Here is a 13425-nt window from a genome sequence, read left to right as displayed (position 1 = left end):
CTAGTCTCCTGGGGCTGCTATAACTAAATCCTACGAATTGAGTAGCTTAGAACAGCAGAGATTTATTTCCTTACAGTTCTGGAAGTCAGAAGTCCAAAATCAAGGAGTTGTCAGGGCCATACTCCCTCAGAAACCTGGAAAGGGAACCCTTCCTCGCCTCTTCCAGCTTTTGGCATCCTTGCCTTGTGGTTGCATCACAAGTCCTCCATCCTCACAAGGCCTTTGGTGTCTTTATATCTTCCCTGTGAGCACATCTGTCTCTGTCTCCAAACTCCCCCTTTTCGTATTGGATCAGGGCCCATCCTACAACCTCATTTTAACTTGAATACCTCGATAAAGACCCTATTTCTAAAGTCCCATCCGAGGTGTGGGTGAGGCTCACAATTCAACCCTGAATCAACAGTTGGAAAGGCTTAATTCCTCACCACAAGCTGAAGGAAGGGCAGGGACAAGGCTGGCAAGAGGACTCCAGACGTTCCCAGGCACCCCATGAGGCAGAGGCTCCTTCCCCACACGTCCCCCTCAGCCCAGCCTGTTAATCACCTGGCCTGGAGGTGGAGGCAGACAGCAAAGGGGATGGGTGAGCACCCAACACTGCTGCAAGGGCCAAAAGCCCCCACCGGGGTTGACTCCTGGGCAATGGCTAAATTTCACCAAAGACCTACTGAGATTTTTAGGGGGCTGTACTGACAATACTCCAACTTGGCAAAAGACTGTGGTTTCTCAGCACTTTGAAACAAAGCTGGCACTCCTGGGTCTCTCTAGGAAGGGGGGCTGGAGGCAGGGCAGCCTGGAGGGGCTTGTCCCCCACCCTCACAGCTGTACCAGTCAGAGGATGCTGCTGCCCACAGCCCGGAACCTGGACACTCTGTGGGTGTCTCCCCGGTGACCAATGTGCATGGCATCCCCCAGCCCTTTGCCCAAATGAGAGGGAGTCCCAGCCAAGGGGACTAAGTCCCAGTCCTAAGGACTGTTAGGACACCGTAGTGGTTGGTGGCTCAAGGTGTTCATCTCAGTCGCCCTGGCAACTGGGGCAGTTTGCATAGGAACGGAAGGGGCTCCTAGTCATCGATGCTGTGATTCTCATCATCTTTTCACCGCATCTCTTCCTGAGATGCGGCCTCCTGAGCTGGCCTCCCACACAGGAAAGGAGTAGGTGCAAAGGCCTTCCCCTTAAGTGGTTCTCACCTTTTCTGAAAGGTGAGACCCAGATTTCCCAGAAATAAGTGCCCAACAGCCCTCCAGCCACAGCTCAGTGCCTGTGGGCAGTGACCAGGCGACCAGCCGGGCTCCGGGGGCGGGGTGTTCTCCTGCCAGGACGTCTAGGGCTCACGGGGCTGGGCTGCTGTCTACTTCCTTGGTGGCTCAGGCGGTAAAGAACCTGCCTGCAATGCAACAGACCCAGGTTCAATCCCTGGGTCAGGAAGAGTCCTGGAGAAGGGAATGGCAACCCACTCAGGTATTCTTGCCTGGGAAGTCCCATGGACAGAGGAGCCTGCGGGGGCTACAGTCCATGGGGGCGCACAGAGTCTGACCGGGCAGAGCAATGACCTCTGAACCCGAGCTGGACCTGAAGCTGGGAGGTATTTGAAACGTATTTCCTCGGAAGAGAGGGGAGTGGAAGCAGGGACGAACCGGCTGTCAGACACAGAGAAGCCTGGGCTCCTGTGAGGAAGGGGCGCCGGGGTGGCGGCTGTGGTGGGAAGACCCAGCTCCTGCCTGTCGCGCCTTGGGGCTCTCCTCCGGGATGGCCTCCACACATCCCCATGGATGCTCCACAGTCAGGACCTGTCGCGCCCCTGCCCTCCCCCTCCCCCTGCCCAGAGCCCCCACAGCGGAGACCCAGGATCAGGGCAAGCAGAGAGCAGGCAAATGGGGAACCCAGCTCCGGTTTATTAGAAAAGGTGTGAACAGAGTTGCACCGACAGGAGCAGCCCCTCCCCTGCCCTCTGCGCCCCCCTCCCCCGCGCCCCCCAACCCGGGTTGTAGTGCCTCTCAGGGCGCAGCCTCACGTGGCCGGACAGCAGGTTCTCCAAGCCCTGGCTGCTCCCCGCCCCAGCTCCCTGAAAGATTTATTGCACTTAAGATAAAGAAAGCTCTGATCTCGGCTCCCGTCTCCCCCCACCCACCCCAGCCCAGGCCCCTCACCCTGCCTGGGGCTGCTCCGCCAAGTCCAACCACCACCACCACCAACGCTCACCACCCCTCCCAAGCCGTGCCTCCGGCCTGGCCCCGCACCCGGGGCCCTGGGGGCCATCCCGCCACCACCTAGGACTCCTGCCCTCGATGGGGCAAGCCTGGCCAAATGGGCCCCTGGGAAGAGGCACCGGGGCCTCATGACCCCGATGACCTTGGAGACCGCATCCACTTCCTCCTCCCTTCCACCCCCAGCCCAGAGTCTTCGAGTGTCGACATAAATAGAAGTGCTTCAGTCAGGGCGGGGAGGGCCACTCCTGTAGCTCCTGCACCCCGTGTAGTGTTGCTGTGTGTGGGCGTGGGCGGGGGTCCCAGGAAGGCCCCCACCCCCTGGTGTCCCGGGCCTCAGGAAGGCTGGGGGTGAGGGTGAGCAGATTCTCATGGCTCTGTCCTCAGCTCTTCGAAGACCGACGGGTAAAAGGGAGCTGAGAGAGGAGAGAAGGGGCGGGGGGCCTATCAGAGCCGGGGCTCTGTCGCTGGCTCCCCCGGCCCCCTGTGCCCCCGGCCCACACCGCACCTAAAGTGTCACAGTGTCTCCTGCCCAGATTCCTGACTGGCTTCCAGAAGCAGCTCTTCAAGCTCCTTCTCATTCTTGGAGCAGCTCAGCTCTGTGGGGCGTCGGGGGAGAAGGGTGGGCGGCCTCCAGTCAGGTGGGAGGGCTGGGGGCAGTAGCCCTGCCTGAGCCAGACTCACAGGGGAGCACAGGTCCACTGTGACCCCGAGACCCTCAGACTCCAGTCAGCAGATCTGACATGCCCCACCCCCAAGGGGCTCCCAGGGACCCAAGGGAGTAAGGGGGGAACCGAGAACCCAGTCCCACTTGTCCCCATCAAGGGGAAACTGAGGCACCCCACGGGCGGATGCTCCCCCAGGGTCACATGCAGCACCCAGGGGCCCCGCCACCCAGCCCCAGGGCGCCTCTCACCGTGTTCCAGGCCACAGCTGCCCACCTTGGCCTCAGGCCCCGGGGGCGGCTCTGGGGGCAGTGCGAGGGCGAACTCGGGCTTCAGGCCATTGGGCAACGATGGCCCCACCTGGGGCGGCTCCGGCGGTGGCTGGGGCTCAGGCGGTCCAGGGTCCGGAGTGCCGGCGGCTTCAGTGGGCGTCGGGAAAGGTGCGGGCGGCGGGGAGGCTGAGGCGGGGGGGGACGCAGGGCCAGGAGGGGCGGGGGGCGCGGGCGGCTCTGCCCTCTCGGGTGGGCTCTCCACCCGGGTCACCACAAAGACTTTGTGGCCCCAGCCCGGGCTGGACACAGAGATGCGCTGCTCGGCGGGGGAGGAGGGGCAGCCTGGGGGGCTCCTGTCCCCAGGGCCCGGGGAGTCCGTGGGGGGAACCAGGGCGGGGCAGGGGGCCTCAGCCCTCTCCCCATCCGCCTCGTCCCCGTCCTCCCCCTCAGAGTCTGAGTCTGAGTCTGAGTCCGGCCCGGGGCTGGGGTCCGGCGCCCCGTTCTCCTGCGCCTCGGCGGCGGGCTGCTCCCGCGGCTCATCGTCAGGCTGGGGCTCAGTGACGGTGATCTCGGGCATGGAGGCCGACAGCTGTAGCCGCTGCTCCTTCTCCTCCCGCTCCCGCGCCAGCACGAAGTTGCGCTTGCAGCCGTTCTGGATCTCAGCGAGCAGCGCCTTCTGCGTCTCGATGAAGCTCTTCACCTGCAGGCGGAGGAGCAGGCCGGGCTCGGGCTCTGGGTGGCCTGCCAGCAGCGGGTCCCCGGCCCAACCCCCACCTGCCGTCAGGGAAGAGCCCGCTCACCGCCTCCTTCTTGGGCTCACGGTCGAGGTCCAGGCGCAGCAGGGAGTGGTTCACCTTGAGGGCCAACGACAGCGCCATGAGCCCGCCCGTCTTGATCTCGTTCTCCCGAAGGTCCAGTCTCAGGAGGCGGGGGCTCTCGGCGATGAACTCCGCCACTGCCACCGCGCCTGGGAGGGGGACCGCAGGGGCTGGCCACGGGCCCACACCCGCTGGCCGCCCCCCAGCCTGGCCCCGCCATCCCCCGCACCCTACCCTCGCACGTGAGCTTGGTGGAGGCCAGGCCGAGGCGCAGCACGCTGCGGTTGCTGATGAGGCCATTCTTGAGGTTCCGCACGCCCTCGTTCCCGATGGGGTTGTGGCCCAGGTTCAGCGTCTCCAGGCTGTGTGTGTGCGGCTGGAGGGGTTGGCACACGAGAGCCAGGAAAGGCCCAGGAGGCCAGTCAGGAAAGAGGCAGGCTGTCCTTGGCAGGGCCCCCAGTCCGAGGACCAGCACCTTCCTGCTTCGGGCCGAATCCCTCAGGTACGCAGAAATCTCCCAAGTGCCAGCTGCCCGTCCACTCCCCAGCCCTCCGAGTGTCCAGCCAGGCGCTGCACCCCATGGCCCCAGGCCCACCCTCTGACCTCGCCAGCCTCTTGAGGGCTCTGGGCACAGGTCTGGCTGTGGGTAATTCTTAACCTGGGTCTGAGTCCTTGTACCCTGTGGGCTTGCTTTGAATACCATGTGATGAAGAGATTCAAGACTTACTGAAGACTTCCAGGGATGCTAACTTTCTATGCAAAACGTTTTCCCCTGGCACAAGGCACTGTCTTGTACTAGTCTGTGGTGCTGGGTGTGGAGAAGCAATGAAGGAAGGGCTACCCTCCTCAGAGAAAGAGGGAGCAGGAGCCGGAGCAGAGACCAAGCAGGGCTGGAGGGAGAGGGCAGGTTCCCCAACTGGCAGGATGAGCCGGGACCGCGGAAGAGGGGGAAGGGGGTGGGGGAGGTGCTGGAGGGGCCACACTGCCCCCTCCCTCTCCAGCCGACTCACCAGCGTCATGCCCAGGAAAGCCATGCCCGTGTGCGTGAGCTGGTTGTTCCACAGCACCAGGGTCGCCAGCCCCTTCCTCTGCTCCTTGAGGCCCTCGCAGATGTAGGCCAGACCTGGGGAGGCCCGTGGGCAAGTCTTGTCTGTGGCTGGGGACTCTCCCCAGGGGATGCTGGCCCGGGAGCCACCCTGCGAGTGCTCAGAAACCCCCACCCCAGCCTGCCCAGCCCCACAGGCTCTGGCCCCACTACTTGGGACCTGGCACACACAGCTTCCCAATGCCAGAGATCATTCTTCCTCTGGGTAAGTAGATGAAGGACTCCTCCACCTGCCTCAGATCTTCACTCAAATCTCACCCGCTCACAGGACAGTCCTGGCCAGCCTACCCTCAGCAGACAGCTCTGTCTCCCATCATGGCTTTGTTTCTCCTCAGGGCATGTCTCACCATCTAACAGACATTATTAATGTATTTTGGCTTTGTCTCTCCTGAGGCAGACACTTCTGCCTCACTCACAGCTGTGAACCAGGAGCCAAGAGGCCCTGAATGTGGTAGGTGCTCAGTATCCGTGGTGTCTGGGGCCAGATGCCCTGGAGGAAGGCGCTGGACTTGCTGCCCCATCCTGCACCTCCCTCCCCAGGAACCCTGTCCTCACAGAGGCCAAGGGACTCTGCTCGACAGTGAACCAGGATGAAATCAAATTCCTCCTGCTGACAAGGCCCTGTGACTAGTCCCTCTTCACTGCTCACTCACCTTCAGGCTCACTGGGGCTCTTCCCCCCAGATATCTAACATCTAAGCTCTTTCCCAGGCTTTCCTGGTGGTTCAAGCAATAAAACAATCTGCCTGCAATGCAGGAGATGGGGGTTCGATCCCTGGGTCAGGAAGATCCTCTGGAGAATGGCATGGCAACCCATTCTAGTATTCTTGCCTAGAGAATCCCATGGACAGAGGAGCCTGGCTAGCTATAGTCCATGGGGTCATAAGGAGTAGGACATGACTGAAATGACTGAATATGCACGCATAAGGTCCTTCCCACCTCAGGGTCTCGGCACTTGGTATTCTCTGCCTGGATTCTTCCCTAGGCTGTTTAAATGGCTGGCTCCAGCCCTGCCTCCTCATCACCACCCAGAGGTCCCTGCCTGCACTGCACACCTTAAACATCTTCCGGTTGATCCTTTATCCCAACATCAACCACGTGGTCAATACTGCACCTCACCCTGAAGGAACAGTTGAGCTGTTCCCTCTTTCTGAGCTCCTCCCTCATCCTGAGTCGGGGCCAGACCCTGGGGCTCCCACAGCCCAGCCCCATCTGAGCCGTCACCAGGAGGGGAGGGCTGGGACTGTCCTGGCCACCCCTGTGTCAGCAGCACCAGGAGGGACTGGCTGGCCACACGGTGGGTGCTGGGGGACTGGAGCGGGGTGGGGTGCAGACCACATACCCACCTGAGTCCAGCACGTGGTTGTTGCGGAGATCCAGGATCTGTAGGGAGCAGTTGAACTTGAGCAGGTTGCCGAGCTGGGCGGAGTCCTGCAGGCCGTTGAGCTTGTTGTCGGCAAGGTACAGCTCCCGCAGAGTCATGTTCATCTTCAGGGCCGTGGCTGGGGGAGAGGGGTAGAGGGTTGTGACCGGCAAGGCCTGGGGGACCCGGCCAACAGTCCGAGCCCAGCAGCGCGCCGCCCCGGGGCTCACCAAGCAGCATGAGGGGCCGCCCCGACAGGCTGGCGCTCTCCAGGTGCAGCACCGCTAGGCTGCTGCGGATGCGCAGGGCGCGCGCCACGAAGGGCGCCGAGTGGTCCAGCAGGGGTGTGTTGCGGGCGTCCAGGTACTGCAGGCAGCTTGTCTGCGAGGCAGGTGCGTGAGGGGCGGGGTCAGGCTGGCCCCGCCCTCCCCGCCTTGGCCCCCCGCCCCCCATATCCCAACAGCTTCATGGGCAGCAGGGCCACCTGGTTGTACAGCGGGGGACACTGGCTGGTGAGGGAAGGGCTGTGGAACCAGGCCCTACAAGGAGAGGCTGCGGGCGGGAGGTGCCCACCTTGCGCATCATGTGGGCGGCAGCCTGCCAGCCCCGGGTGCCGATGTGCTTGTTGAAGGAGATGTTGAGGTGGGTGGCCGACTCATAGTACTCGATCATGTCGAAGAGGGCTGAGGCACCCTGGGCAGAGACAGCGGGGCTTGGGTCATGGCCGCCCGGGAAAGGCAGGAGGCAGGGGCTGAGGCACTAGGCTCCCGAAGGCCATACGCCTCCGCTCAGGCCTGCTTCCCCATGTCTCCCCCCTGCTTAGGAAGCCCCCATCTTTGGGGTGAGTCTATGAGACCGTTTCTGGGGGCCCTTGCCAGAGTCCAACCCCACCGCCCCACTCTGGCCACTCTGGCCGTCTCCCTGATCTTGCTCCTCGAGAGGCCCCGCCCAGCCTCTGTCCTCCCAGACCTCTAAGGGGCAGGGAGCTCAGGGCGTGGGGATGGGTGGTGGCGGGCTGCTCACATCTTCGTCTAGGTTCGTCTGTTCCAGATCCACGACCTTGAATTGCAACCTCTTGAAGACCTCTTCCAGGGCCTCGCAGGTCTTGTAGTCAAGCTTCTCACCTGGGACGAGAAGGAGCGCCATGTGCGCAGGCGCATCTATGCGCGCATCTCTACGCATGTGCACCAGGTGTGGGGCGGGGCGCTGGGTGGAAACACAGGCTCCCGGCCAACCCAGGGAGGAAAGACCCCCACTCCTCCCCACGGCTCGAGGCGCCTGTTTCACCTCCGGGGACGCCCACACCTCTCTCTGGCCCAGCCCCGCCTGCCCTCGGCCACCTCCAGGGAGGCCCCAGCTTTGCCCACCACCCAAGGGCCCCCAGCCCCTTCCAGACACACACCTTTCAGATCCAGACAGTCGATGCGGTGCCCGAGGTCCGTGCACTCCTGGGAAAGCAGAGCGGACAGTGGTCAAGGCAGGAAGACCTTGACCAGGCTGTCAGGTTGTCTGTCCCTAACAGTGGGGCAGCCAGGGCTCTGAAACAAGCAATCCTGGAACATTCTGGAATGATCCGTCCAGAGGGAAGGCACTGAGGCAGTGCTCTACCAACATGACCAGGGTGGACGGGCGACAGGGAAGACACCTGCGAATGATGACTAGGGGCGAGCAGGCCAGAGGTACAGCAAAGCCGTGTGTGTGTGTGTGTGAGTCACTCAGTCGTGTCCAATTCTTTGTGATCCCATAGACTGTAGCACGCCAGGCTCCTCTGTCCATGGGGATTCTCCAGGCAAGAATACTGGAGTGGGTTGCCATTCCCTTCTCCAGAGGATCTTCTCGACCCAGGGATCAAACCTGGGTCTCCCACATTGCAGGTAGATTCTTTATGGGCTGAACCACCAGAGAAGCCCCACAGCAAGGCCTTAGTCATACAAAAAACAGAACCTGCCCACGTGTCTACACACCTCTGGACAGTGACTCCTCCATTTATAAAAGCACAGTCTAGAAGGTGAAAACCCCAAGCTGCCACCAGGGGGCACTCCTGGGAATGGGACTTGGGCAAGAAGTGAGAAACAGCTTGCTTTTTATACATGCAGTATTTGAACTTTTTTAAAGAGAGAATATACATTATTTTTGTCATTCAGACTTTTAAATTTCATATACATGGCTTTTCCCCTGGGGAAGAGAACTTATTTGGAGAGCGGATAATTCTTGACGAGTAATTTCCTACTTTATGTAATTCTGTACTGTTTAAGTATTCATGAAGAGCCTGACTGGTTTTACCACTTAAGAGAGGATTTTCAAAGACATATTTACACTGGCCTTTGGCTGGCCGGCTAGGCTGGGGAAGGGGAGTGTTTCGTGTACCCTCTCTTGCTTGGGGCAGGCACCACGGGCCCAGAGGGTGCTGGTGGGCACAGGGAGGGCAGCTTCACCCCAGGGACCACCCCCACCCCCAGTCACCTGGCATACCTGGAGCTGCCTGAGGAGCTTGGGTATCTGTCTGCAGTTCAGCTTCTGGCAAGCCTGCTTGTAGGCGCCAATGATCTCGTCCACGGTCACATTCTGGGCTGCAGGCAGAGAAGACCCAGGCAGGTGACTCTCCACACCCTGGGCCTCATTCACCCATCCCACCCACTGGCCTCTGCCACCCCTCTCCCCTCTCAACCTCCTTCCAACAACCCATTGAGTTCAGTCCTGCTGTTGAGGCCCTTGCTGTGACTGCTACTCTGGGGATGTGTCTCCCGGTGCCCCCAAGCCAAGTTACCCCATCCTCCCACACCTACCCAAAGCTCCCCAAACACCTTCACATAAAACATCATACAACTAATACCACACCATTTTTCTACCTGTCAGCTACTTCCTCCACTAGACTGGGAGACCCCACAGGCCAGGACTGGGGCTCCCTTGGTCACCCCCAGGGTCCCCAACACCACCCAGCACAGGGCCAGACCCAGGGCAGATGTCTGATTTGTGGTTTCTTTTGAATGAGAGAATGAGGCCACACTCCGACCTTATGAAGAAGTTGAGCTCAGAGAGGTGAAGCACTTTGCCCAAGGTCACACAGCTGGTGAGTAGTGGAGCTGGAACTCAGCCCTTAACTGAGATGCCATACGGCCTCTCAGATTCCTCACTCCCAAAACGCCCTCAGCGCCGAACGGGGCTTCCTGTGCCCCAGGGACACAGCAGCAGTCAGAGTCCCTGATACGGCCCTGGCTCCCCAAATGAACGAGGGGTGCAGCCCAAACCCAACCTGCACAGGCTTGTCCTTGGGAATCTCGGGGCCTGTCACCATGTGGAAGGTAGGGCTGGCCTTTCTGTCTGCACAGATTTGCCTTTTCTGGACATTTCATACAAACGGTGGTAAACAGTATGTGGCCTCTGGCAGCCCGCTTCTTTCTGGAACGGAACAGTTTTGAGTTTCGGCCCCTTTGTGGTGCTGCGTAGTAACTGTCCAGGTATGCATTTTGTTTAGCCATTCGCCAGGTGAAAAGACCAGTTTTTGGCTGTCAGAGCCTGGATTTTGCCCGGGGGCAGCCAGGAGTGCAGGAAGGAGGGGCTCTGAGCGGGGGAGGCATGGGGTCAGGCCTGGGTGCAGGGAGCCAGCAGCGTGGAGCAGACAGGGGGCTGCAGGGTGGGCAGGGATGGGCCAGTGAGAGCCCCTGCGGAGCTTCTGAGCAGGCATTTCTGGGGGACGCTCCCTCCGGCCACCACTCTGGCCAGGAGCCCAATACCCCGACCCTATCAAACAGCACCATGACTTCTTGGGGAGGAAACCAAGGTCCAGGGAAGGAAAGCTGCCTCCCGGGGGCCAGGCAGCTGGTCCAGGCAAAGCGGAATACCCACTCCAGAACTCTCTCCACTGTGTTAGGGAGGGATGCTGGATGAAAGAAGCTCGTAGAGGCCCCGGGCTCCCCAGAGCTCAGGCCCCATCCTAGACCCCTCGCTTCCTTCTTGGGTGGAAGTGGGCAGCATGGAGCCTGAGAGAAGCTGTAGGTGATCAGCAGCCTCCCCCGTGTCAGCTGCCCCCCCCCCCCACATGCCATCACGTGCCTGGTGGCTCCCAGCTCTGGGGGAGGGGGGATAGGCACTGGCCTGTCCTCAGGGAATCCACCAAGCAAGGGGCCACTGACCCCCTGGGGGATCCATGAACTTGAGAAAAATTGCCTCTTTGTTTTCACTAGCTGAACTGTGACGTAATTTAGCATTTCCTTCTTAGTAATGTAAGAGACAAAAAAGAGAGAAAAGAAACACTCTTTAGCAGACCTAACACTCTGTCATCAATAGAAACGGCAGACGTTTTCACGTCACATAACAGTTACTGCAGATCCTCAACGCTCATCCCTGCTTTGGGAGATGTCCGAGCTGCTGCTACATCCTGTTATTCCATGTGTCAATGAGGACAAGTATAAATACTATATAATGATTTTAAAGGTATTGAATAAACTATTTTAACTGGTACCCTTTATAAACCCCGTTTTTGCTGCTGCACGGGGCTTCACTGGTGGTAAGGAACCTGCTCCCAGTGCAGAGATATCTAGAGTCGGGAGTTCGACCCTTTGGTCAGGAAGATCCCCTGGAGGAGGGCATGGCAGCCCACTCCAGGATTTTTAAAAAAAAATCGTTGCTCCAAAAAAGTGTACACAGGCTTTACCAGATGGCCAAAAGGCAAAAACTGCTCCGTGAGACCCACTCCATTCAATAACAGCCCCCAGGCCAAGGTGGAGCTGGTTTGGTCACCTCAGATGGGGATGAAGTAGGGACTGGTACACATGGGGTTGTTCAGTAGCAGTTCTCAGTATCCTAGACAGTCTACAGGAAATGTGAGCCCTTAGCAACTTCTCAAATTGCAGCTGGTCCTTTAGGTGTCCAGCTCCAACACTGCTTTCTCCAGGAAGCCCTCCTTGACTGCCTAGGACTTCTGGCTCCTGATGTCCCCTGAAAGCCTATCCACTTTGCTCTGAGAGGCGTCCTGGTGAGTCTGAGGGCCAGGGTCTCTGACCTTGCCACCTCCACACCAGCCACAGGTACCATCCAGCCACTCCTCCAGTGAGGCGCCCGTGGGGTTTTGATGCCTGTACAGCCTCACACACGGTCACTGCCAGGGCTGGGGGAGGCAGCACCTGCCCACTCAGGTGCAGTAGGGGAAGCTGAGAGCAGGGGCAGGAGAGACAGACAGGCTTGGAGACCTGGGGCCCAAGGCCCAGAGCAACTGCAGACAAGAATGACAACTGCGGGCTTCCCTCGTGGCTCAGTGGTGAAGAATCTATCTGCCAATGCAGGAGACGTGGGTTCGATCCCTGATCCGGGAGGATTCCACATGCTGCGGAGCAACTAAGTCTGTGCACCGCAACTACTGAGCTTGTGCCCTAAGAGCCCGAGCGCCACAGCTGCTGCAGCCCACACGCCTACAGTCCCCGCTCCGTAACACGAGGAGACACGGGCGGCAATGAGGCCCACGCCCACAACCAGAGCAGGCCCTGCTCGCCCCAGCTGGAGAAAAGCCTGCGCGCGTCAATGAAAACCCAGCTCAGCCGAAAACTGGTAAATGAAATAACACCACTTTTCAAAAAGGATGATAACTGCGTCTCGTCATTCTCCTCTGATGCTGAGACACACATTCCAGGCGGGGGCAGCAGTGGGGTGAGACACTCAGAGGAACAGAAGCGGGGTTCAGCCTGGGGGCCCCCCAGCCCCGTCTCGCTTTTCTCAATGGCACCGCCAGCCACGTCCCCAGGCCTGGTCTGTCACCAGTGGGCACGCCTGAGTGTCAGGTGGATTGGGAAGGACCTTGAGGAGGTCATCGGTATGTATGTGTATTTCATTCATATATAAGAAAAAGGAACTATTAAATCAAAGCCAGCACTTTGCATAGATTATCACTGGAAATGAATGAGATGAAACATATTCAAATTTTTTTAATGAACCAATGTTAAAAAAAAACCCCAAAAACACGGTAAGGAAATGGCAGTACAGGTGCTTACACAGAGCATTTACGTAGCACTTCCTGTGCTACGCCTGTGCCAGGCGCCACCCAAGCACTTTACAGGCTGTGGAGGCTGGCCCGGGCAGCCGGCTCAGGGCCAGCCCCCGCACACTTGCTCATCTGTGATGACCTCGGGTCATCCGCCCTTGACCTGTCCAGCCTTAACTGAGCCACAAGGCCACTGTGAGTCAAAGTGCCCGGGCCTCCAGCTGCAGCCAGGCACCCACAGATGAGCGAGCGAACCCGGCGAGCTGCGTGAGGAGGACAGCTCACCTGGTGAGGTCACTGGCCACCAGGGCTGGGCCAGGCTGGGAGGCCCGAGTTGGAGCCCTGGGGCCAGGTTCTGAGGCCAGGGCTGCAAAGTGGTGAGGGCCCAGCTCCAGCCTGAGATCGGGGGGCCTGGGTCCTGGCTGCCCCTGCCCCTGCGAGCTCAGGAAGGCCCTGCCTGGACGCAGCTCACCGGAGATGTGGGGTCTCGCAGCATGGTTGAGCACGGGCTCCAGAGCCAGAGCGCCTGGGGCCGAGTCCTGGCTCCCAACTTAAGCTCTGTGACTCCAAGCAAAACAACGTAACGTCTGCACCTCAACCACCCGACCCTGAAAGCGAGGCCGAGCGGGACTCCTCCCAGGGTGAGTGTGGTGACTGAGTCAGCACAGAGCATCCTCAGACAGGGGCTGAGCTCACGCTCCGGAGTGCTCCTCGAGGCCAGGGCCGAGCTCACGCTCCCGAGTGCTCCTCCAGGCCAGCCGGCCGGCAATGCTGTGTTTTGTCTCCACACTGGAAGGCGGGGACCCAGAAGAGAACAGAGCACCTGTCGAGTGACGGAACAGTTGGTGAGGTGTGTGCGAGGGGGAGACACCTGTGAGTGTGTGTTTCCAGCTCCCACAGCCACGGCTGCGAAGGTCTGATTTGGGCAGGGCCTGGTGTAAGCAGCCATCAGAGAGGAGGGGCTGTGCGGTGAGGGGCGCACCCCCGGGCTCCGAGCTGGGATGCAAAGAGGTCACGGCTTCGG

General features: G+C 60.1%; 1 protein-coding gene across 1 annotated transcript in view; it reads right to left on the bottom strand.

The window, feature by feature from the left end:
- Positions 1 to 1871: 1871 nt before the first annotated feature.
- PPP1R37 (protein phosphatase 1 regulatory subunit 37) overlaps positions 1872 to 13425 on the bottom strand; it is a 37153-nt gene continuing 25599 nt past the window's right edge. Inside the window, exons 2-13 of the mRNA XM_043437950.1 lie at positions 8900 to 8997; positions 7830 to 7875; positions 7451 to 7551; positions 7001 to 7120; positions 6658 to 6808; positions 6411 to 6566; positions 4971 to 5083; positions 4195 to 4336; positions 3943 to 4109; positions 3122 to 3842; positions 2714 to 2804; positions 1872 to 2621 (exon numbers count right to left, since the gene is read on the bottom strand). Of these exons, the coding sequence (XP_043293885.1) occupies positions 2722 to 2804; positions 3122 to 3842; positions 3943 to 4109; positions 4195 to 4336; positions 4971 to 5083; positions 6411 to 6566; positions 6658 to 6808; positions 7001 to 7120; positions 7451 to 7551; positions 7830 to 7875; positions 8900 to 8997 (1898 nt within the window). The 3' untranslated portion in view covers positions 1872 to 2621; positions 2714 to 2721. The remainder of the gene's footprint in view (positions 2622 to 2713; positions 2805 to 3121; positions 3843 to 3942; positions 4110 to 4194; positions 4337 to 4970; positions 5084 to 6410; positions 6567 to 6657; positions 6809 to 7000; positions 7121 to 7450; positions 7552 to 7829; positions 7876 to 8899; positions 8998 to 13425) is intronic.

The sequence above is a fragment of the Cervus canadensis genome, chromosome 18, assembly GCF_019320065.1.
Source record: "Cervus canadensis isolate Bull #8, Minnesota chromosome 18, ASM1932006v1, whole genome shotgun sequence".
NCBI lineage: Eukaryota > Metazoa > Chordata > Mammalia > Artiodactyla > Cervidae > Cervus > Cervus canadensis.
The sequence above is the reverse complement of the archived record's forward strand: the minus strand, read 5'-3'. Positions and strand labels throughout refer to the sequence as shown.